We start from the raw sequence: 25,210 nt of genomic DNA, 5'->3' as shown, positions 1-25,210 counted from the left end.
TCAGTCTCAGGAAGCCCATGAGGAGCGGCGCCAGAAACAGGAAACACAATCTGCCTGGGAGAAATGTGACCCCTCGGTGAATTGGTGGTGGTCCTCTTAAGCCACCGATGGCATGCCGCCCTATTGGCCAAAGCAAGTGTCATCTTTCTTTTGGTGGTCTGCTGCTGCCGTGGGCTCCTAGAACTGTGGATATTTTACATTGAGGCCACCACCCAGTCGGACACCTGGCACGGCGAGCAGGATTCTGGCCAGGTAGGAATGGTGTCTGACTCTGGGCAGGAGGACAGGTGGCCCCCACACAGTGTGCGGTACCTGGTAGCCACTGTTCTTAGGAGTTGGACCCCCGAGGAGGGGTGGGAGGACATGGATGGCTCTCCAGCCAGCGTGGAGAGGGCCCTGCAGGTTCTGGTTGAGCGGTTGCCGGAGGAGGCGAGGGGTACAGCCGGCCGTGTGGGCTGGATGTTCTCACTGCATTGCGTTGTAGCACAGAAGACGCGCTTAATGAAATAGCCCAGGTACAGGACCAGCACTCCAGGTGGGAGGCGCTGGAAGCTCAGGACCGCCAGTTAGAGGAGATTCTCGCCACGTTGCATCATAACTCAGAGGAAGCGCTTGCTGGACTAGCCCAGGTGTGGAACCAAGTGTCCCATTGGGAGGCGCTGGAAGCTCGGGTCTGCCTGTTAGAAGAGGAGCCCCACAGTGGAGACTCTGAGGCAGAGGTGTAGATGAGTGGAGACAATGTAGCTCCCAATCCCCACGCCCGGCCCATCATGAAGCAAAAGGTAAAACGTGAGCAACCTTTGGGCCCCGGGGCATTGCTGCCGGCAACCCAGCTGTGACTGAGTTCACAGCCTGCACCCCTTACACTCCCACTGAGTTGCAGGAGCTGGGGAGGCGGTACCGACAGAGCCCTGGAGAGCCAGTCTCGGCTTGGCTACTGCGTTTATGGGATGAGGGAGCAGACAACATTCTCTGCTCCCCAGGCGAGATGGAAAAGCTAGCCTTTGTGACACTGCATCCGTCCCTGTGACAAAGGTTACAGAACTGCCATAGGTTGGCCCAAAACCAGGGCAACCACACTCTCATGGAGTGGCTCACTGCTGCGGCATGCACAGTATGGGGACAGGCTGGCGAGCTGCCAGACACTGTGAGTCAATGGCAGTCATATACGGAACTTACTCAAATAATCCGTGAAATGGGTATGAGATATGCTATGTTCAACCCTGATAGGTGGGGGCCAGATGATGAGCTGTTTACAACCAGCATGAGAGATCTGGTTTTGGATACCGCCCCTGCAAGTGCTTTTGGATCCTTGGTTGCCATTCTTACTCCCTATGTGGGGCGGCAGATCCATGAAGTTACCACCGCCATGGCCACCCTAAGGGATGTTGATAGCTGGTGGCAAGGGAAGTTAAGATAGGAGGTCTGAGAAGTCAAGATCTGGAAGCCAAAAATCTGGAAATCAAAAGTAAGCGGGCGAGGTCACGGACCTCAGAGAGTAACACGCACGCAGATATGGCGTGATCTTGTAGCAGCGGGGGTTGATCAGGAAAAAATAGACCGACAATCCAATGCACTCTTGTTGGAACTTTGGAAACAGTTGCGTCCAGAACAGCAATTCTGGCGAAGCCTAAAGGAGAAGTCTGGGAAAGTGCGACCGGTGTCCCTCCAGGATTTCATGTGGCCACTTGAGGCCGAATCCTTTCAGCTTGATTGGGAGGGGGGAGGGGCAAGGTACCCAGTCAGAGGAGACGAGCGGGAACTGGAGACCCCACGTGGAACTGTCCATGCATTGGTCTCCTTCTAATGTGCAGAGGTTTTGGCCCTAGTTGACACCGGCACAGACTGCAGTCTTATTTATAAAAACCCTGGCTGTACCCAGGAGGTCTGGCTGTGCCCAGAAGGACTGGCGGTACCCTGAGAAACTCTGGCTGTGCCCAGAAAGTAGGTGGACATTGAGGGACACCCCCTGGAACATTGCCTGGACTGGAACTAATTTCATGAGCTGGGTTCCTGACACAGGGCCCCTCGTGGAAGACGCTTGTTGCATAGATTGTGAGGTGAGACCCTGGGGGTAGAGTGTAGGGACACAGTCCCAGAGAGCAGTTTCCAGACTGTCGGCCTCACGTGGAAAGGTGCTGGCTCGGGTAGTAGGTGGCTATCAGCTGTAACCAGCTAGCCATTGGCCACTGATATAACTGCCGTGACTGAACTAGCAAGCGCGGATTGCAGTTAGCAAGGGGTTGGTTGGTTGGCAGAGAAGCGATGGCAGGTTGTGGATAGTGTGGCTCCTGCTTCCTGTGTCTCCAACCCAGCCGCCAGTGAGAATATAGTGGTATGACTCCCCTATCTATGGCTCCGCTGGTGTTCCTTTTCGGCCTCACCATGTCCTGCGTTCTTGTGCGGGGAGCGGGAGCTGAGACCCTGCCTGACAGTTGTGTCTTAAGTATCTTCAAAATGTTTCCCAAAACAAACTTGACAGTTAACTGGAAAAGGATACTGCAAGTTGTGGGAGTCAGGTAGGGAGTTCTATTATCTTCCACAGCAGTATTTGTGATTATAAAACATAGACAAATGTTCTGATGTTATGCTATGAACTTTAATGTTTATAACTATTTTAATTAAAGAAAAATCTGCACAGGCAACATAACAAGGCAGGAGTTAGAATCATAGTTCACTGAGAGAAAAGATCACTTTTGAAAGCTAAGATTTATATTCAATCCAAACATTCAATTCTGATCATAGGCATGTGTTTTACATTTAGTGATATATACTCTGTGCTCTGTGGCAAATCACAAAAGCATACATGAAGCTGGAAGGAAGCAGGTCACAAATTTTAATTAGCTTTGATGAAATGCCACAGATTATTAATTTTAACTCAATTGAGAGTAGGCGGTTACTATCTCTAAATCAAAGATGACCCCAAAAGATCCACCAACATGCTTGTAGGTATGTATGAATGTGCTGTCGTTTCAGATTAGATTCATTTGTCGATCCTCCATCTTGTTCAAAAAATGATTTAAGGCAGTCATTTCAAATTAACGTTTGATCTTCAGACTTTTTCAGATAAAAGAAAAGTTGTTGGATTTCCGTCAACAGATTCTCAGTTGACAGGCCCGATTCTGTCCATGGCTTCACTTTATTTTCTGAAGAGCACTGCACAGGATTCCAACTTCACCTACAAAGGAAAACAGATGAGCCACTCATATTGTTGACAAACACCTTTCAAGTGTCCACAGTGTATAAAGCAGTAGGGATCATTAGGATGTAGATGTGCTATATCTAGACCCCAACCTTCAAGGAGCTTACAGCTTAGCTATAGTAATAGAATTAGGGCAGTTATAGCATAGGTAATTACAAGTTTTAGGAAGTGGTAAAGCTATTAAATAATTAGCTTCCTTTTTCCATAGGCTATCTCTCAGGGAAGGAGTTAATAGTTTTCTCAGGGAAATCACTAGCAGTTTCTGTTTCTCTTTTACGTGACCATCCATAGATGCTTGTAAGGAACTAAGCCACTGAACCTAAAAGTTGGTTCATACAAACTTCCTGTGTCAGAATCACCTGGGATCATCTTACATACACAAACTCCCAAGTCTTACCACAAATTTAATGAATTTAGTCTGGGGCTATGACTCAGGACTATTAATTTTTTATTAGTTTTAGGTGTACAAAAACAACATAGTGATTAGACAGGGACTATTAATTTTTAGCTAGCTTTCCAAGTGATTCTGACGCACACTAGGTTTGAAAATGCACAGTCTAAGCAGATACCTCAGCCTAGATTGCTAGACCACTGGACTAGATACGATGAAGCCCCTTCCATCCGTGCCATGTTCTCACATGTCAACGGGCCACAGGGACACAGTCTCTTCATAGAAGTAGAAGGGACCTTGGAGACAGACCAGCCTCACTCCCTCCTAGATCCTGAAGACATACAAGTACAGAGAAGTGGGGCTTTACTTCAGGTCACATAACTCCAAGAACCCTTCAGTTCTTAAATGTGTTACTCTGGGATTTTCAAGATTCCCTTATAAACAACATCCTATGGAGTTATTTTTGCCTTTTCAGGGGAAAAAGACAAAGAGCGAAAACAGCTATGGCCTGACCCCTCCTAATCCATCCCTACCTCTGGAGCACTTAGCCGGCCTCTTTGGTGAATAGGTCTGTTCCAGCTGAGTGTCCAATATAGAGTCTATTGGGGTGAATCAGCTTTGGGCTTTTTCAAATGGCTCATCGCTAGTGGCCATAACTAATAGGGAGTGATTATAATGGCCAGGGCCAGCTCTATGTATTAGAAGTGGCCTCAGGCAACGTCAGAGGGGTGTTAGAGGGATACTTGAAGCCTACCTGCCCTTTTAGGCTTTGTTAACATTACAAAGGAACCGCCATGTGACCTAGAATTCCTCCCTGCCGGCTCCATCCTTTGGTGTTTTTGTCCATTTACTCAATAGCTCTTAAGTGTGTGTCACAGGCCATTGAGTTAGCTCAGACTTCCGGCTACCTTATGAATGAGTGATGTCCCAATGCCCCGTCCTCAACAGCCCTGCTCCGCTTTGTAGACTCATGCGTATGTACGACTTGGTTCAGTCATCCAATCAAATTGAGACTGCTCGCAGGAAATCAAGAGAAGGCTGAGACTTGGAAGGGCAGCAATGGAAGAATTAGGAATGACCACTAAGAGTAAAGATGTGTTATTAGAGACCAAGGCTAAGATCATTCGTACCCTTGTATTCCCAGTTACTATGAAGGGAGGCAATAGTGTGGCGGTGCAGAAGGCTAATAGAAAATAATTTGATTCATTTGAAATACGGTGTTAAGGAAAGCTCTACAGATACCCTGGACCGCCAGAAAGACAAGCAAGTGTGTCCTAGAGCAAATTAAGCTGCTAAGTACCTAATATAATTTTTAGGAATAGGGCTAAGTGCTGGGGATTTACAGTGAACATGACATGACTTTCTGCTCAGGTCTAGCTGGGCAAATAGACAAGTAGACAATTACAAAAAAATATAATGATAAGCACTCTGAAAGAGGGATCTATGGGAGTTCCAAGGCGTACGATGGGCACCCAAACCGGTGTTCCTTCCTACAAGAAGAGAGATCTATGAAGGACTGAGAGGCTAAACTGGAGTTGGGGACCTTGAAATGGGAATGGTAAGAAGACTACCTTCAGTAAGAACTGTAGGGGCAGAGGCCAGGAGCCAAGAAAGAGCGTGGGAACTCACAGTGGTCAGTGCTGCTAGAGGGGAGTTTGAAGGGCTAGAGAGAGAACTGGGCAACAAACACGATAACACTGTGATTTTTTAAAGAGCAACTGTTACAATATCCTCATTGCCCAGGAAGCGTGGAAGGCCCATCGATGAGCTACTAGGTGGCTGATAAAGGAGACAGAACTTTTCTCTTAGGGTCTGAGACTCCAGGCAAAACAATATCCAGTGGACACTTAGAGGAAAGGGGGTGGAGACACAAAGGAGGAAGAGGAACGTGGCAGTGATGAGCAAGGCTGGACAGATGGTATGCTGGTAGGAAGTAGGGTGGCATCTAGGAAGGTCACAAAAGGAAAAAACGCTCAAAGCAATGCTGAATGTTTTGTCAAGTTTTTCTCCTTAATAAGCCAGCGGCTTACCTGGAGGTGCTTTTCCTCTTAGTTCAAGATTTAATATATTTCTTACTGCTCCTATAGTGAAGGTAAGAAAACACAAGCCTCTGTTTCCAGAAAAGAGGGTGGTCTCAAAGCGGGTAAGTTACTTACTGTTGATGGAGTCAGCCAAAATCTTAAGCTGCTGGGTATTGTCCAAAACCTGAATCCTTTGGGTGTACGGGTCGTAATGAACTGAGAAAGGCCGCGGGATGGTAGCAGCAAAGTTCCTGAAACCAAAACCACAGATCTGAGTGAAGAGCACCATTTTGGGAAAAATCATCCTAAAGGATTTCTTGGTGGTACTTCACTTGGCTATTAGTAGCCCTGAAACCTCACTAGAACAGGAGGTTTAAAAGCCAGGCTGAGAAGTGAAATGGTGTTTTAGTGAGGTCCTCTTGGGGAGGCTGTGTGTTCTGTATGTGTGTCTATGTGAATATACAAACAAATGTATGCATTAATTTATTTGGTCACCTACCTCCAGAAAGAAAGAGGTAGCTTACAATAAAAGCACAATAAAATGCCATAAGGTCAAAATTCTCATCATCCATTAAAATAAAAAGAGTAAGTAAAATCCAGCTGAAGAATGTTATAGAAAAAAATAAGCTCTTGACAATCAGTGCAGGGGGGGAAACACAACTCTCAAGAGTTGTAGAAAACATATTATTAATGAAATTTAGCATGGATCGAGTGCTTCCTGTGTACCAAAAACTATGTTAAATTCTTCCGTTCTGTAGTCTTCACAATGATCATTCCTATTTTAATCTTCCTAAAAACCTTAGGAGGAAGGTGCTGTTATTGTCCCCATTTTACAGATGAGGAAACTGCGGCTTGGGAAGGCTAAGTAACTACCAAGGCCATACCGGCAATACACGGTGAAGCTGGGAAGGGACCCAGGTAGTCTTACCCTGGCCTGTGCTCTTCACCTCCCTGCCTTCCCCATGCATTAGTGCTGGGTCTGGGAGGAATGCGCCATGAGGGCCTTGGGAGGCACATCAAGCAATGTAATTAACAAGCTATTCCAAAACGTCCTATAAAAGGCAAAAGCATCACAAATGCTATTTCTAAGTTGGCTTCTGGTGACAGTAGAAGCTGCCATAACTGTGGAGACAGTTGTAAGGGAGGTTAGTAGGGCTCGCCAAGTATGGCAAGAGTGGTGGAGCGTAGAACTAACTACCTAAGTTCCAGAGCCAGACTGCCTGGGCTCCTCTCCTGCCTCTGCCGATGACAGCCCTCGTGGCCATGGGCAAGGGGCTTATTCTTCCATAATACTGGAACAAGAGCACGGCCACCTCAGAGGGTGGGAGCAAGTGCAGTTATGGCTGAGTACTGATTTCAAGTTAGTTGGTTCAAGAAAGACACACAAAGGTGAAATGTGGGTGAGGATTTGAAGGAGGTCGGGGAGCGAGTTATGCGGGTGTCTGGGAGGATACAGTGACCCAGAGACTTCTCCAGGGGTTAGAAGATTTCGAGGCCTGATTTGGTGGAGGGACCTCTGTGGCCACCTGTACCCAGGAGCATTTAGTGGGCGGACGTGGGGGCTGCACAGAGCAAGGATCAGGTGGCAGAGTGCTCTGCAGGGTGGAGCACGTCCAGACAACAAGCTGTGCAACAGAATCCCGCTAAGGGGCCCCTCCCAACAGAGGGTGGAAAGGGCAAGGGTGGAGAGGCCCTATCTGCCGCCCTCTGTTGCTGTGGATACTGGAGTCCACCTCCTGGCCAGCCACCCACAGATCAGGGGCACCAGGTCGAGTCAGGAGGTCCCAAGGGCTGCTGACCCACCTTAGTCACCACCTCACCTCACTTTCTCCTTCGCATCATTAAAACTCTCGGCCACGTAATACAGGGGCTGGAACTCGGTGATTGTATACTCCTGGGTGGCTGTCTTCTCCAGCTCCAGGGGGAGGAGCTTCGGCTCACCAGACAAGCAGTACTGCAGGCCCCAAGCAGAAAGTTCACGGTTAAACCAGGGCCGATGGTCCCTGCTGCGTCCTATGCGTCATTTGTGCACCTTCTCCCATCTCACCCTGATTCCTCTCACACCATAGCCCAATTATTTTGCATATACTAGATCCTACCCTTCATAGCCCATCTAAAACCTCCAGGTACGATAGAGAGAAGTAATTCACTCCAACCATTTTCAAGTAAGGTGATCAACAGACAATGTGGCTGGCCAGGAGGTGGACTCCAGTATCCACAGCAACAGAGGGCGGCAGATAGGGCCTCTCCACCCTTGCCCTTTCCACCCTCTGTTGGGAGGGGCCCCTTAGCGGGATTCTGTTGCACAGCTTGTTGTCTGGACGTGCTCCACCCTGCAGCCAACCACATTTTCTGGCATGTGTGTGCAAAACATCTGTATGCACAGTTCAGCCTTGGAATCAGGAGGCTCCTGTGTCCTGGAGACCTGTGTACTTGCAGTTCAATTTCTACCTTCTTTTTTTTTTTTTTTTTTTAAGGAGGGCACAGCTCACAGTGGCCCATGCGGGGATCAAACCAGCAACCTTGGAGTTATTAGCACCACGCTCTAACCAACTGAGCTAACCAGCCACCACCCCGCCCCCAATTTTTACCTCTAACATCCATAGTCATCATCAAATCATAGCTGCTGAGAAACCAATCACTTGAAGTTAAGCCCCTGGGTTGAATTTCAAATGGATATACATGGGGTTTCCACAGCGCCAAGAGAGAAAGGATGGTTGGTTGTACCCACCACTTTAAAATCCATCCTTGGTTCCTGTTAGGGTCGTACCTGTAATTCACCAAAGGATGACAGGAGCCCAGCACCATAGGCCTTTATGGAGTCTCCTTGTTTGCAGAGCCCAAACTCTACAGTAAACCAGTAAATCTGGAAAAAAGAGTCAAATTGAGAGCACACCCCAAGGAAGGGGAACGCAGCAGATGCCCTAGGGCCAAGGGTAGGACTGCCCAGCTGGGGGTGTGTGCAGTTCTGTTCTCTGAATCAGTGTGACCTGGGGTCACTTCTCTGTGTCCTGTGCTTCTCCCTAACCTGTCAACTATTGAATCAAGAGTCGGCTGAATGCAGGATGTGACAGGAAGCAGTGGGGGGGTGGGGGTGAAGGTATTGAGGAAGCCCCAAAAAGACACCTCCAACAAGTTCCTCTCTCTGTGACAGGAATTCCTCCATGTCCCCATGCTTTCTTCTCTGTGCCATCACCTACAGAGGAGAGTCTTCAGCCCAGAGAGGTCAAGCAACATGCATACAGTTATACAGCAAATCAAGAGCAGATCAAGAACTCAGGACTGTTCCCAGCCCAGTGTATCAATAATAAGACACTTTTTAAAAAGATAAATTAGGTTGGTGGTGACTACTTTTATCATTGTTACAGCAGGTAACATGATATCTGAGTTCTGAGTTTATTTTCTTCGTATGAGTGAGGGATTCTATCAAGCTCTGCAGCTTCTCTGAAAATTGCTCCTTGCATCTCTACAGCATCCGGCATTTAAAAATTCACATTCACACAAATTTTAACTCTTTAGATCCTTATGATGCACTGAGATGGGTAGGATAGAAACCTGTGTATCTCTTCTTAAAGATAAGGCAGCAAAAGCCACTCGCTCACGGTCTCAGACAAAGCTGGTCAGTGGAAACGGAACCTGCTGGGAGTTTTTGCCCTTCTGATAAGTTGAATTCATACACTTCTAAACTGATACATTTTAATGATAGATTTGCATGCATTTGTGATCCCTAATTCCATGTAAAGTTTTATTTTTCATCTTCCAGGCTAAGCACATTGTAAGAAATGTGGCTTAGAGGCTGGGGAGGAACCACTCAAATTGGAAAGGAGTCGTAGGAAGGAAACGCCCTGCTGCGCAGAGGTGCTGGTTGCAGGTTTCAGTGGGTGAGTGCCATCACCTTCACTGGGGAGAGGGAAGTGTTGGGTAAGAGGGAAAAGCCCACCCCAATTGCTACCTTATGTGTGAAAAAGGAAAGTCCCCAGTGCTGGCTCTGCGGCAAAGGCAGAGAGTATATATTCCTTCTTCAAAGCCATGAATCGGGACTACTCCCCCCCCACACACTTTATGCCCAGGAGTTCTCAAGAGCTATCGTTACAGCCTGTTGATGCTTGCAAGGCACTCTGTTTAAAATCCCATGTAAACATCTGCATGCCATTGATTTCAAAATCAACCCATTAAGGAGAAATCCAAACGTGAAATTTCACTTGTGCAAAGACGACCCAGCGCATTGTGATTTTCTTCCCAAATGGCCTGGCTTTCAGGGCAGCGTCAAAGTTTCAAAGACCTGAGGGCAACAGCCTATAACACTCCCACTGTCCACCAAGAAGAGAGAGGACTTACCGTGGCAAGTTTCTCAACATACTCATCAGGTGCACCCAGAGAGGCGAGGCCAATTTCCTGTAATTGTGGAAAAGCAGAGTCACGGGCAGGCCTGAGGTCTGCCCATCTTCAACCCTTACCCTCAGTCTCCATCGCGTACTTGGCCACAGGGAGGCGAGAGTTGGCCAGATGCCTTCAGAAGGGCCCAGAGAGACCCTGATTGTTCTGTCAAGTCTCCCTAACCACACATCATAGAATCACAGATCTCTAGGGGGAACTATTCCCTAAGAGTTTGTCCTTCGTATTCACTTTACAAATGAGAAAGCTGCGGCACAGAAAAGGGAGATGATCTGCCCAAGGCCACACAGTACTTTGTGTCTAAAGCTTCATCTCTTGATTCCAGCGCAGGAATTATTCTCCCGCAGCAGACGTGGAACTTCTCGGGAGCACTAGATGGGTCTGAGTCACGTACCCTGAAGACGCCACAGGAGAACTGCAGAGACGTGCTTGACATCTATCCAGGTATATATAGTTGGAGAGTCGCAAATGCCATGGACCGCTTCTCATCACAGCTCCAACTGCAGAATGTCTGGTGGTCTCTTTGTCTCTGTTACAGCAATTCCGGCAGCCTGCCTTGTATCAGGCAGTGTATATATGCAAACATATACTTTTGTCTTCCCTGCTATATCCATTCATTCATTGCAAAAATATCTACTGAGTGCCTTGTATGTGGCTGGCGGTATACAAAGTTGACAAAGGTCCTTGACCTCGTGGCGTTTACATTTTGGTGGGTAGAGACAGACAATAAATAATTAGCCTGTACACAGGTATGTTAGAAGGTAGTACGTTCTTTGGAAAGAAGAAACAAAAGGCTAAAGGGGCGAAAGGGATGGGGAGTGCCAGAAGAGCAGGGTGGGTGAGAAATGTGTGAGTTTAAAAAGGGCTCCAGGGTAAGCATCCTTGAGGTGATATTTGAGCAAAGACTTGGTGGAAGTGAGGTTGTTGGCTGTGCTGACATCTGAGGGAAGAGCCTTCCATAGGCCGAGTGTACAGACAATGAAAAGCTCTCTGAGGAGAAGAAATACTAGTTTGTTCAAGAACAGAGAGGGAGGAGTGTGGTTAGAGCAGAGTAAGAGGGTGGGGAGAGTGACGGGTGATATGCTCAATCATGTAGGACCTTTCTGGCTACTTAGGACTTAGGATTTTCCTCTCAGTGAAATGGGGAGCCATTGCAGGACTTTGAGAAGGGGCAAGATCTGGTTTATCATCAAAGATTCACTCTGGCTGCTGTGCGAGAGTAGGTGGTAGAGGGGTCAAAGGTAGAGGCAGGGAGACCAGTTGGGAGGCTACTGAAGTCACCAGGTGAGAAATGATGGTGGCTGAGATCAGGTCGATAGCAGTGGATGTGATGGGCAGTGGCCAGATTCTACACATATTTTGAAGGTAAAACACACAGAATTTTCTGGAAGGTTGGTTGTATGTATGTGAGAGAAAAAGGAGTCAATGATGTCCCTCAGGTGCTTTTAGTTCGAGCAACTGGAAGGATGGAGTTGCCATGAACTAATATATAGAGGGCTATGAGTGGAGAAGGTTTGAGCAAACAGATCAGGAATTCAGTTTTGAACAGGATGAATAGAGATCTGTACTCGACACCCAAATGGGGGTATTGAGTAGGTGGTTAGATATGTCAATCTGAGTTTTGAGATTAAAGTCAGTGGTGGAGACAAGGATGGGTTCAGCGTCAGGGTAGAGACGGTATTTAAAGCCATGAAATTGGGTGAGATGACCAAGGAATTCGTGTAGACACAGAGAAGGGCTTAAGAATTGGACCCATTTTGAAGCAAGAGGCCACATGGTCATCATCCCTATATTCCTGCCTGGGCCAAACCCAGAGCCTGGCCCAGATTACATGCTGAGAAAATGCTGTCTGAGTTAGAGTGATTCAGATACTGCCTTAGCCCGGCTCTACGCTCCGGCCCCTTCCCCATCTCTGCTCCAGACATGCCACATTCTAAGTCTATCGGAAGCCACTGATACATCCAAGATCACAATAGTACCTTGTTCTAGTAGTCACCATTCTTTGTTAGCCCCGAGCTTGCCTAGAACAAGAGGTCCTGAGATTTCTCTGTGCTCCATCCCCATCCCATCTGTACTCTAGTGCGAAGCAAATACTGACTTTACATCCAAAAGGAAGGTGCTCAGGGGACCTTCAAAATGGTTCCCTGCCTTGGGACTGTCCAGGTCAAAGTTGGAACTATGTGACACTTGATGGCCCACAGCTTCCATCTCTTCACTCAGGTAATTGTCCACTCCTCTGTGGGACTCCCCAGAATGGAATTGGCTTAAGGAGGATTGAAGCCTCTGACTGGGTAGAATAGCTTCTGATGGTGAGAACAAGAAGTTCCTATTCTCCAAGGAGAAAACTGATTTTGACTTGGGCTCAGGAACAAATCCCGGTTTTAAATCTTCCCATGTAATCAATGACATCTTGGCAGCAGGAACTACACTTCTGAAAGCCAGATGGTCAGCAATAGCCTCAGTCCAGTGGTGATACTTCCACAGTCAAAGTTCAACCAATCCCACTTCTGAAAGTCCAAGAATCTCTGAATTCCACAATTCCCCACACCCTACATAAAAGCAACAATTTTGTTTGTTTGGAGTGGCTATGTCTTACAAGTACAGTTCTCTCTTACTTACCAAACAGTTAATTCAGCTGTTTGTTTGTTTGTTTCAGATATTAAGTGGTAGCCTCTTCATTCAACATTGGAAATATTTATTTCTCCCAACTGAGGGAAAATGCTTATAAAGTTCACACAATTCCATTACTCTGAAATTCATATTTGGTCCAGCATTTGCTCATGGGTAATTCCATGTGGGTCCTCATTTTTCTTTCTGAGGAAGAAGACTGGCAGGCAGGGCTTTTTATTGATCCACTTTTGTGGAGTCTGAGGCACAGGATGATGGCCTGGCAATTTGCCGCAAGTCACACAGCTGGTTGGTGGTGTGGTGGTGTCTTCGTGTGATCGTCAACAATCCTGTGATCCCACCTACCCAACCATGGTTCTAGGCTGCCTCTCAGTGCCCAGAGAACATAAGTAGAATTCTTTCACTGATCCAGAAAGGATTTTTTTTTTTTTTGCCTGCTCACCAGTGTGATCGATGAATCCAGGTCTAGCCTGCTGCTTTGATGATGATGGTAAGATGTTTGGCTCTTTATATTTTGACAACTATGAGTTGGGCTGTTGGCATTGAATTCTTGGCAAATATAATCTTACTTAATGACAGCATATACAAAAATGACTGCCTGACAAGGTAGAAAGTGGCAAAGGCCCTAAAGGTGTTAGGAGAACTTGACAGAGGTAAGGTTACTTCTACAGGGGGATCAGGGAGGCTTTCATGATGAAAAGGTTCTTTAACTATAGTGGTAGGACAAGTCACCTTAGCAAATTCAACAGTGTAATTCAGATGGTGATTGATTCACCAATCCCATGCTGTGGTCCCTGGAATGCGTATGTAGCCCTCTACATGAGACCGCACACCCATCTTACGTGGGAGCACAGAACAGTACCTTGCAGCGGACATGAGGGCCCCTCGTTAGGCTCAATTCATTTGAGCAATCCAAGTCTCAACTCTGTAGCTCTAAGGCTAAAGAGATCCATTCCTTACCTGGGAAAACTGGGCAAAGCTGGGATCTGAAAACAAGGGCACGTGTCCCAACAGCTCATGGCAGATGTCGCTGAAAGACAGAAAGAACAGAGCTTGGAGAGGAGGAGGGTTACAAGACAAGCCAAACTCAGTCTTTCTACAAAAGAATGGTCGGGAAGAAATGAAGTGACTTATTCAGGTTTACGACCTCACTCCTAAGAATAAGTGACATGCGTAAAATTTGGGATCTGATGATGCAAGGTATAAGAGAATGGGAAGAAGAGGAAGGAAAAGTAAAGGACAGGGCAGGAGACATCAGCCAGGGGGGGTCTTAGATGTATGTCTAGTGGGTGTAGAACAGAAGGGCCAACATTCCTATGGGCACCCTCCCATACACCTGAGTGAGCTGTGGGCCATGAATACTTCCCATCCCAAGTTTCCACCGTGGGCAGATACAATGTGCTCAGTTGTTCCCCGTGAGAAATTAAAACATACATATATGTTTTTTAAATAGTGCCATTCCTCCCTTATTCTGGAGTGGGCAGCAGTCAGTCAGGGAAGAAAACATACATTTAATACTCTATGTGCCAGGTCCATTAGGAACAGGTCTTTATTGATTTATAGTAATGAACTTTGTGGGCATGGAAAGACCAATTTGGATGTCCCGCTGACTTTCTAGATAAATTGCTTAACTTCTACCTGTTTCCCCGAAAATAAGACCTAGCCAGACCATCAGCTCTAATGCATCTTTTGGAGCAAAAATTAATATAAGAATCAGTATTATATTATTATATTATATTATATTATATTATATTATATTATATTATATTATATTATATTATATTATATCATAGCATATCACATTACACTACATTACATTACATTACATTAGAGACCCAGTCTTATATTATAGAAAAATAAGGCCAGGTCTTATATTAATTTTTGCTCCAAAAGATGCATTAGAGCTAATTGTCCGGCTAAGTCTTATTTTGGGGGAAATACTGTAGCTGACTAAGAAGATAGATAAATGCAAAAGTAAGCAGCATAGTGGCCAGCCATTATCTACGGCCAGCCAAAACACAATCTAGGCAAAGAAAGCTTAGAATCGTCTAGGCATGTATTTAGGAGATGTTGAGATAGTTCCGTGCCATTTGTTCCTGTTCCCGTTTGGAAATTCACAGTTCTGACTCCTACCATCCCTCTGGAACTTGAACGTGACCTCTCCTTCCCATAGCCAGGAACAGTCTGACTCTTTGGCTCACAGGATGCCCAAATCTCTGATTAGTATGGTCTATTTGAACAGAGAAAATCCCCTGCAGAGATGAATTCTTCTCTTCGTATCTAGGCAACTTGTTCTATGGATCAGTCCACAATGAACCCGAACCTCATTCCTGGAGCAGAGAAAGGTGGCACTCACTGTGGCTGGCAACTGGTAGCAAGAAGACAATACTCACGGTTCGGGTGTGTACATGGGTTTGGACCCATGTCTGATGTACTGCGTGCAGTGGAAGACTCGGAAGGCCAGGCCACCCAGGAAATCCCGAGAGGAAAGCAGGCCAGCCACGGGTCGGAGGCGGAAACCAGTGCAAGCTAGGAAGCAAAGGAGAAAGAAAACTCAGAGCCCATCACAGCAGAGCCAGAGGGTAGGAAAGCAGTACACCCAGCTGTTCAGGAGCGTGGGCGCCGATGCCAAGTAGACTTGGCTTCAAATCTCTGCACCAATTCTTTCTCGCTGGGGGATTCAGGTGAAGTAAGTTCACTTCTCTGAGCCCCCATTTCCTCGTCTGCAAAATGTGGATAAATACTTCCTAGGATCATTCTGAGAATCAAAAGAGCTAATGAATAGAAAGCACTTAGCACAGAGCCTCGACTGTGGAAACCTCCAATAAATTCAGCTTTCATTATTGTCTGTGAAGGTGGAACATTTATTCCCTACTCCTCAGGTTTCCAGAGTGCAGAGGGAAGTTTCACTCCATTTCCCAGGAAGGAAAAGTATAATAGGAGCACTTCCAGCTTCTCTCCTGCACCTCACACAGTTCACCCATGGGGGATAATAACTTCTCTGATTGGAGTCTTTGGGAAGAGGGACGAATATTCTCAATTTGACCCTTTCTTCCCTTTCTCTCTTGAGTGTCCACAGAGGAGTCCACCCTGGTCTGCTCTTGGCCACGCAATGGGTTATACACTGTGCCAGTGAATTGGCAAGTAGGTTCATGTAATCTAGGGGGGAAACAATGGGATATGGCTGTACATCTCCACCACATTCTGTAAGTTTATCAGTAAAAAGGCTGACGTTTTGTTCACCATCTCTTTGGTTCCTATGTCTGACTCTCAATTTATTTCAGACTTAGGAGGAGTATAATAAGTACAGTGGCCCTAATAATAGTAACTAAAACTATATGTTACCTATCATGTGTCAGACACTGTTCTAAGCACTTTACATACAGAAGGTACCAAAAGAAATGTATACACATTTGAAGAAAGGAAAAAACTGTATTAAAATTGTAATACTCAATATATACTGATAACAAAAGCTGAATACAAATCATGTGTATACAATTTTTGGCACCCTTAGTATACTAATTAATCCTCATAATAACCCTATAAGGTAGCTGCTCTTATTATCCCCACTTTACAGATGGGGAAGCTGAGACCCAGAGACACAGGGAGGTTAACGTTCTCATCCATGGTCACAGGTACAGACAGGCTGTCATCAGAGGCTGTTCTCTTAATTTCTACTCTAGAACTCTCCAGCTGCTAGTGTTACTGTTTTCTCCTCCTTATTACTGGCCATGGCAACGTGGGTAATTAGCCAAAGAATGTTTTTAGGACCCTTTGTCCCACCTATATCCCCCTTCATCTTCAGGGTGAAGTTCACTCTGCTTGAGCTCTCATTCCCCTATTTACCTGAGAAGTAAACACTCTCTACATGGAAGGGACCCAAAAGGTCATCTAGCCCCTCCCCAATCTATCCAAGCTGCCACTTCTTTCTCTGCCACGTATTAGGTTGGTGCAAAAGTAATTGCAGTTTTTGCAATTATTTTTAACCTTTTTTTTTTTTTTTAACAGGACTTTATTGGGGAACAGTGTGTATGTACTTCCAGGCCTGTTCTCCAAGCCAAGTCGTCGTCCCCTCAATCCCAGCCGTGGAGGGCGCCGTTCAACTTCAAGTTGTTGTCCCTTCAGTCCTAGCCATGTGGGGCGCAGCTCAGCTCCAGGTCCAATCACGGTTGCTAGTTGCAGGGGGCACAGCCCACCATCCCCCGCGGGAGTCGAACCGGCAGCCTTCGGAGCCAGGAGCATGGCGCTCCAACCGCCCCAGCCACCGGGCCGGCCCTATTTTTAACCTTTTAAACCACAATTACTTTTGCACCAACCTAATAATTTCCCAGGCCCCTTGCCCCAGAGCTGTCCATATCATCTCCACATAGCTCAGAGGCATAGAAAGTTTTTCATTTCTATAAACCTGTGGTCTGTCTTCTCACTTTCCCTCATTCTAGCTGGCATATCATAGGTGTTTAATATGGGTTAGTTGCTTGTTTTATTTTGGTTTTGCTGAATTGACACCTCCTGGCAGACAGCAAAATACTTACCTGCCCTGGAAACGATGTGCAGAGGCCAGTCATCCCGATAATGTATTCCCCCACTGCGTTATTCAGATTATTCTCGGTGCAATTCAGCCCAAATGCACTGAGCGCCCACAGCACTATGCTGGGTATTTTCACATGTAACATCGTTTTCCTTTTCACAATTTCCCTATGAGAAGGCTAAAAGGCTGACACAGACTTCATTTGATAGATGGCTGAGCTGAGGTAGGCTCAGCCAACTAGAGGAGGTCACAGCAAGATTCACACCAGATGGATGCATAGATTTAGGGCTCAGGGCTCTTTGCACTGCCCCAGAAAGAGCACATTTCTTACACAAACGCACACTACAGATCTCTCATAACACAGCACATCTGCAAGGAGTACCCTGACTGTACAGCCTGGGCTTTGAGTGTGAAAAAAATACTTCTCGGGGACACAGATAACGGAAAAGCAATGCCTGGTGCCTTTGGGGGGGTTGGGTAAGAGTGGGTTAACAGTGGACGCTAGAAGGGAGGCAGAGCAAAGCCGTGAAGTTCCCTTTGCCCTACGAGAATCAACCTGCAGGCATTCCCACAAACACACTCACACTGGCTGGCCTCCATTTACTTTTCTTCCCCTCTCTCACCTCCCTTTTGACCCTGACGTAGACTTACTCTGCAGAAATTGAGAAACATCTTCCAGCTGGGGAATGTTATCTTCACGGAAGCCACAGTACTTTTCCAGAAGTGGGAAAATGTGATTGTGCTCATAGCAGGCATGGGTTTTATACAAGGACTTCAGGGTCTTGAACACCATCCCCCATGTTTTCTTTTCTTCTTCTGAGTATTCCACTCGAGGGATGGGCTGCCCACTAGAATACAGGCATGAGATATTTGTCTCAGCGCAGCAGGTAAAGAGGGGAGGGAGAAGGAGCATTAGCAGAGGGAGAGGGGTCCAGAGTCTGTGAGCAGCCACCACCCAGACTCCAGGGGACTTCGTAAGTTATTTGAAAGAGGAAAATTCCATTTCTTGATGTGGGAAACAGTCAACTGATTTAGTTAAGCAACAATACAAGCTCTCACCTCACCAACTGCACCAAGGATTTGCTCTCACACTGGGGAATCATTTGGTCTTTCTGCTCTCCTATCTCTCCAATTGTTTACCTAAGGTGGGAATTCACTTCCCATCAGGAGCCAGGCAGGTAATGTAAATGTGTCAAGTAGCAGGTATAGACAATAGGAGAGTGGGGCTAAGACAACTGAAGAATGCATCCTCTTTCTAAACAAAGGCATCCAAGTTCAATGAAGTTCAATGAAAGTTTTGTATTATGTCAACTAAAGCAATTACATCTTGGGTTAAAGCAGATTTAATATGTGCACCAGGAGTTTGAGACTCTTGTTTAGTGGCAATACACTTGCTGGATTTTATATTTCGGCCCTTGGGAAGTTATAAAGGTGTTTGAATGCATGCGAGGGATAAGAGCTGCTCACCTAACATTTTCTGCTGCGACCTAACAGAATTACAGGAAGCTTGTTAAACTACATATGTTGGCCCTGCCCCATGGATCCTGAATCTAGATTTCAATAAGTTCCCACACTATAGTTTGAGAGTCATTAGTCTGAAAGGTCCCTTATGAAAAACATCTAAGAATGAGCTGTGTTCTGAACAGTAAAAACAAATGAAAACCAAAGAAAGCCTGACTTCAAAGCCCAGTGACTGTTCTCTGGACTGCAGGCCTGTTTCTTAACAGGGTACAGAGTGTCTGGCACAAGATGAGACTGTTACCTGAGAATAATGGATCATCCTCATGCTCCCAACTAGGGCCCTCCTGCCCTTTCAGAATTGTAGCTCATCCAAGGACATGAAAACAAAATCACGGTTACATTCCACAAAAGGTGGGTGGGGATTAGCGGGGAAAGACAGATTTTTGCTTAAGCATTGAAAACAAGACAAGCTCAGAAGGTCCTGCAATGGCCAGCTGGGATGGTAAAAAAAAAAAAAACAAAAAAAACATCAGGTAAGCCCCTGCTAAGGATACAGCATTATTTCAGGGCTAAATGCTGATCAAGGAAAAGAACAGGCTTTGGAGAGGGACAGAGACGTGGTCTGCCATGTCTTGCTGAATGGCCTTGGGCAATCTAGTAAACCTCTCTGAGCCTAGCTTGGGCTAACTATTCAGTGACACATTTGATCAACTGATCAATATGCTGGGATTCTCTGATTCCTGATGCCTGGGTTTGATCCCCAGGTGGAACAATTATTGGGGAGGTGCTGGAGACCTGAATGTGGTGAGGCTGTTGGTATGGATGGTGGCTGAAGCCAGGGAAGAGGGCCAAAGTTGAGTCCTGAAAGATATTGCAATTTCTGAGGTCAGAGGAAGAGGCCACAGGAGGCTGAGAAGAAACCTTATAAAGGAAGGAGAGAAACCAGCAAAAAGTAAAATATGTGCAGTGTGGTCTCCTGATTCTCAGAACCCACACTCAGGAAAGTGGTTGAGAATGACTTCGGAGGTAAACAACCCTGAGTTCAAAGCCAGATGATCCACCTACTAGAATGTGACTTGGGCGAGTTACTTAACTCTTTTAAGCTTTAGTTTTCCCATCAGGAAAATGGAGAGTTATTATTAAGATTAAATGAAATAATGGAAACAAAGCATTTAACAAAGCCCCAGACATAGGAAGGAAATAATAATTGGGATCTATTATTATTGAGTAGCTAAAAAAGGACTCTTGTCTCTACCTGATTGGACGGTGTCCACCTGACCATGCTAGGGCAAAGATGGGGACAGAGGCGAGAAGTCCCCATGTTCTGTGATTCCGGCTTGCCACAAGCCAAGTCCCCTTAGTGACCATGGTCAGCACAGTTCTGGATCCTTCCACTACCAGGAGTCATTCAGAGAAGGAAACGTTTTCATTTTCTCTACAAGTCCTTCCATTTGAAAGGTGACTTTGTATTTTGTATACAGAGCCCTATCTTCTCCTTTATCTCCCTCAGATTCTACCAAAGTGGTGAAAGTACCATTTCCTCAGCATTCTGGTCAACTGTTAAGTTTCTTCCTGGGCTCGTTCATCTTTTCTCATGCCTTTAACTTGGGAATGGAGCTCGGGCCCCAAACACTACGGTTCCAATGGTAGCATCTCTGCAGTTCCTGAGGACTCGAAATAGCAAAACAGTTCTCTTCCTAAATAATGTATTTGGTATTTGCATTTTCCTTCAGCTAAAATAGGGTAGAGGAGGTGCATAGAATCCCAGACAGGAAAAAATCAACTCCTCCGAAAATTGCCCTTCGCAGCTGGGTCAGATCAGACAAAAGTAGAACGCTGAGGCTGGGCTCGCCTGAAACCTCATGTGATTGATTATTTCAGTAAAGCAGCCACCTCCTTCTTGAATATAAATGATTCTCTTTTTGCTTCTCCCATGTGTAACATGGAGAATACCAGAGGCGGTTTTATTCAGGACTGAGGCCTTTTAGAATTACTCCAGACATCACTGCGTAATTATGTAACAAAGCTTGGGCGAGAGCTGGGCCCTGGTGCAGTGGGTAATTGTGTTTGATCTAGCAGCATTTTTTTTAATACATGTTATTAAAGGGAGGGTTTAAACACACACACACACACACACACACACACACACACACACACTCACACACACACACACGGCAGGATTCTCCATGATGGTATTTTCCAACCGTGGGCAAGGGAAGGTAGGCTAGGATTGTGCTCTTCTTCTTCCATCCCAACAATCAAAACAGACTTACTGTCGGTAGTTGTAGGCTATGTCAGCAAAATATTTCCGTCTTTCTCGGTACACAGGATCTTTAAAACCCTAGGAGAAAGCAGACGCTTAATATCTCAAGCGGCTTTGGAGGCAGAGACACTTAATATCTCAAGCGGCTTTGGAGGGAGAGACACTTAATATCTCAAGCGACATATCTATGTCGCTTTGAATGGGGTCTCTTGAGCTTTGACAGTGCACCTCTCCTTCCCCTGGTTATACCCTGAAGAGAAAGCCTCGGTTAAATTGTGGGTATGAGCCTCAGGGCCGCAGGATTCCAAAGTGCCAACAGTGTACAGGTTTCAAAGAAATCTCATCCACAGCATTTCTAACTTGTAAACTTCCTAAATTAGGCAAAGTCAGTAGGATAGATATCTATGATGAAGACATATAATAGCCACTGCGTGTTTGATCAGTGTGTCCAGCACTGCCTCTTGCTAACTTCTTGCTAGACAAACAGTACATGCATACTGCCGTTGCAACTTTTAAAAATACCATTTATTGAGCGCCTACTATGTGCCAGCCTGTGTGTGATAGGAGCTTATTCAATTTATAACTCTCACAACAAACTTGTAAGGTAGACAGTGGCTTTCAAGAATCAACAGTGGCTCAGAGAAATGGAGTCAAAAGGAATTGAGGCCACGATTTGATTCACCCAGTTCTGTGCTCTTTTCACTACACATCAGTAATCACCAAACTTTACAACTTGGCAAAGACTCAAGGAACTGAGAAATCTGTCCCAGTACATAAAGAAGATGATAATTGCTTCTCCTCTGAGGTTGACTTGCAGCCAGCCTTTCCCTGGCAATTCATAAGCTGCACATTTCCAGGTGCAGAGGACACGTGTGTCTTCCCATGCTGGGAGTGTGTGTGTGGGGGGTGGGGTAGGGGAGCATACCTCTGAGTCAGAGGTGATCCCAGTTGATTAAATGGGCATTTCCCCTAAATTTTCTTCTAGGAGGTTTATAGTTTCAGATCTTGCATTTAGTCCTTAATCCATTTTGAATTCCTTTTTTGTAAGTGGTGTAAGTGTCCAATTTCATTCTTTTGCATGTGAATATCCAGTTTTCCCAACACTATTTATTGAAGAGACTATCCCCATTGAAAATTCCTGACTCCCTTGTCAAATATTAATTGACTGTGTATGCATGTTTATTTCTGGGCTCTCATTTCTGTTCCATTGGTCTATGTGTATGTTTTTATGTCAGTACCATACTGTTTTGATTACTATAGCTTTGTTATATAGTTTGAAAGGAAGTGTGATATCTCCAGCTTTGTTCTTTCTCAGGATTGCTTCTTTTAACATTGGTCTAGGTAACATTTTTTTTTTGGCAGGGGGGATATGACACCAAAAGCACAAGCAGCAAAATGAGAAATAAACTAATGGGAATACATCAAACAAAAAAACTTCTGCATAGCAAAAGAAACAATCAAGAAAATGAAAAGGCAATCTGTGGAATGGGAGAAAATACTTGCAAATCATATATCTAATAAGGAGTTAATGTCCAAAACATATAAGGGACTCATAGAACTCAATAGTCAAAAAGCAAATCTGATTTAAAAATGGGCAGAGGACCTGAATAGACATTTTTCCAACAAAGACATACAGATGCTCAACATCACTACTCATCAGAGAAATGCAAAACACAACCACAAGGAAATATCACCCCACACCTGTTAGAATAGCTATTATCAAAAAGATAAGAGGTAAGTAATTAGTTAGGATGTAAAGAAAAGGGAGTTTTTGTGCACTGTTGGTAGGAATGTAAATTGGTGCAGCCACTATGGCAAACAGTATGGAGGTTCCTCAAAAAATTAAAAATAGAACTACCATACGACCCAGCAATCCCACTCCTGGGTATTCAAAGAAAATGAAGTCACTATTTTGAAGAGATATCTGCACTTTCACATTCACTGCAGCATTATTCACAATAGCCAAGACATGGAAACTACCTACGGCTTCACGGATGGGTGGATGGATAAAGAAAATGTGATAAACACACACACACACACACACACACACACACGTATATGTTATTCAGCCATATGAAAGAAGGAAAACTTTTGACAGCATGGACTTTGAAGGCATTATGCTAAATGAAAGAAATCAGACAGCGAAAACAAATACTGTATGATCTCAGTTATATGTGGAATCTAAAAAAGCCAAATTCCTAGAAACAGACATGGTCCAAGCATTGCCAGGAGCTGAGGGGTAGGAGAATCAGGGAGATGTTGGTAAAAAGGGCACAACTGTCAGTTATAAGGTGAACAAGTTCTGGGGGATCTAATATACAGCATGGTGACTACAGTTAACAACACTGTATTACATATTTGCAAGTTGCTGAGAGTAGATCTTAAATGTTCTCACCACATGCGCACAGAAAGGGGATTGTGTGAGGTGATGTGTTAATTAACCACAATATACATGTGTATCAGGTCATCATGGTGTACACCTTGAGTTTACACAATGTTGTATGTCGATTACAAATCCAATAAAGCTGGTGGCTCAGATACCAAAAAAGATATTTTTCAAAAACAATGACTGCAATATAAATTATAATAAGACAAGAGAGGGCCTGGTGTCATCACGGTAGAATTTTGCTTGGGTCCCTCCAAGCAGTTCCCAATAAGCTGTGTTGTCTACCACTTTAGCTTGCAATTTATCTGTTCCACCATCCTTCCAAACCAAGGCATTATTGAATCAAAAATAAAGGCTCATATCATGGAGCATAATATTTAAAGGAATCTTTTAAAAGGATAAATACTCCCTGGTTCTCAGATACTGTTTTTTGTTTTGTTTTGTTTTGTTTGGCTGGTTGGTTTTTTGTTGTTGTTTTTTCTAAATCAGGCCTTACTAGTAATGCGAAATTAAATTCTATTATATTTCATATACATAATGTCATTTCATCTGAGGATCTGTGGCACAGAGTCTAGCATACGGAAAGAACTACAAGCACTTGTTGAAAGAGGAAAGAAAGCAAAAGAGGGAGAAATGGAAGGAAGGAGGCGGGGAGAGAAGGAGGCAAGAAAGGAGCTTCTTAGTTTATTTTCTAGGATATATTTTGAAAAATAGAGAAATCCAAATGTTTTACGCTGGAAAATAAAAAGTAAAGTTACCAGACATTCTTCATTCTAACTGAAGTTCCACATAAATTAAGGTTTAGAAAAGAGTCAATGACATGATTATTACAAAGTATAACTATTGTTTTCCCTACCACACTGAATGGTTTTGAATCATTAATTACAAGGGGAAAAGCTTAGGAACCTGAAAACTTAAAACTACCATTGGGTCTGTTCTATTGGGTGAAGATAAATTGCTTTGGGATGATGTGATAAGAAAACTGGGCACCGTGATTGGATTTCCACGCAGCACTAACACACCCTTTTATGAATCTGTCTACCGGGCTAAAGGAAGGACACATCTCCACACATAGAACTCAAAATAGAAATGTCACGTTTCTCAGTTACGAAGGCTTGCTGTTACAGTCATCCCTACCTACCAGTTTTATTAACAGTCAGTAGTAAATGGCTTTCTCCAGCTCCTATGTATGAAGTGTAGACTTTCGCACTGGCAGGTGCCCTGGAGAACATCTATTTCTTATTTTGATCTAGATCTACGGAGGGTGAAGCTCATAGAGCCAGTGGCACAAGGGCCCTTACCTGCAGAACCAGCACCGCCACTCGGGCTTTCTGGTCCTACCCAAGCTGAGGAGTGGAGGTTTGAGGGTTGAGGCAGGAAATCAAGGAGACAAAGAAGAATTCCCTTAACCAGTGCATTTCCACCTCATCCTGCTACCTCCAGAAATGGAACGTCCATTATTATTTCTCTTCTCCAGTAGACCCTTTATCTTTAATCTATAATGTACTTTGTCTAGGTAGTTTAAATATTTTTCCCAGTGAAAAGAAGCTTAATATAAAATTGTATATCCAGGAGGTAGCAACTACATCAGAGAAAATACATCAGTACATAAATGAAGTGATAAAAGAAATACACCAAAGTCTAACAAATGTTACAAAAAGAAGAAACAGTAACTACTTTAATCTTCTATACTAATCTTCTATACTATGATTCTGAAGTTTTCAACTGCGAATGTGGATCTCTTTTATAATTGGGAAAAAATTAATAGTGAAAAATCCACTTCAGATCATTATGGGAAGGGACAGCGTATTCATACATTTAGATGTAGCAACACACACATATATAATATGTCACACAGATTTTCTATATGGGAAGCTTTCTAACCATTGTCCTATCCAGCTAAGAGTTGCTAAGAAGTTCATGATCAGCCTACAA

At 44.8% G+C, this 25,210-nt stretch overlaps 1 protein-coding gene across 1 annotated transcript in view; it reads right to left on the bottom strand.

Annotated features, from left to right (window-relative positions):
- Positions 1-2,577: 2,577 nt before the first annotated feature.
- Positions 2,578-25,210, bottom strand: part of PAH (phenylalanine hydroxylase) — a 60,761-nt gene continuing 38,128 nt past the window's right edge. Inside the window, exons 5-13 of the mRNA XM_033118002.1 lie at positions 20,900-20,967; positions 17,817-18,013; positions 15,031-15,166; positions 13,598-13,667; positions 9,953-10,009; positions 8,385-8,480; positions 7,435-7,568; positions 5,750-5,865; positions 2,578-3,178 (exon numbers count right to left, since the gene is read on the bottom strand). Coding sequence (XP_032973893.1) covers positions 3,135-3,178; positions 5,750-5,865; positions 7,435-7,568; positions 8,385-8,480; positions 9,953-10,009; positions 13,598-13,667; positions 15,031-15,166; positions 17,817-18,013; positions 20,900-20,967 — 918 coding nt within the window. The 3' untranslated portion in view covers positions 2,578-3,134. The remainder of the gene's footprint in view (positions 3,179-5,749; positions 5,866-7,434; positions 7,569-8,384; positions 8,481-9,952; positions 10,010-13,597; positions 13,668-15,030; positions 15,167-17,816; positions 18,014-20,899; positions 20,968-25,210) is intronic.

The sequence above is a fragment of the Rhinolophus ferrumequinum genome, chromosome 10, assembly GCF_004115265.2.
Source record: "Rhinolophus ferrumequinum isolate MPI-CBG mRhiFer1 chromosome 10, mRhiFer1_v1.p, whole genome shotgun sequence".
Taxonomy (NCBI): Eukaryota; Metazoa; Chordata; class Mammalia; order Chiroptera; family Rhinolophidae; genus Rhinolophus; species Rhinolophus ferrumequinum.
The sequence above is the reverse complement of the archived record's forward strand: the minus strand, read 5'-3'. Positions and strand labels throughout refer to the sequence as shown.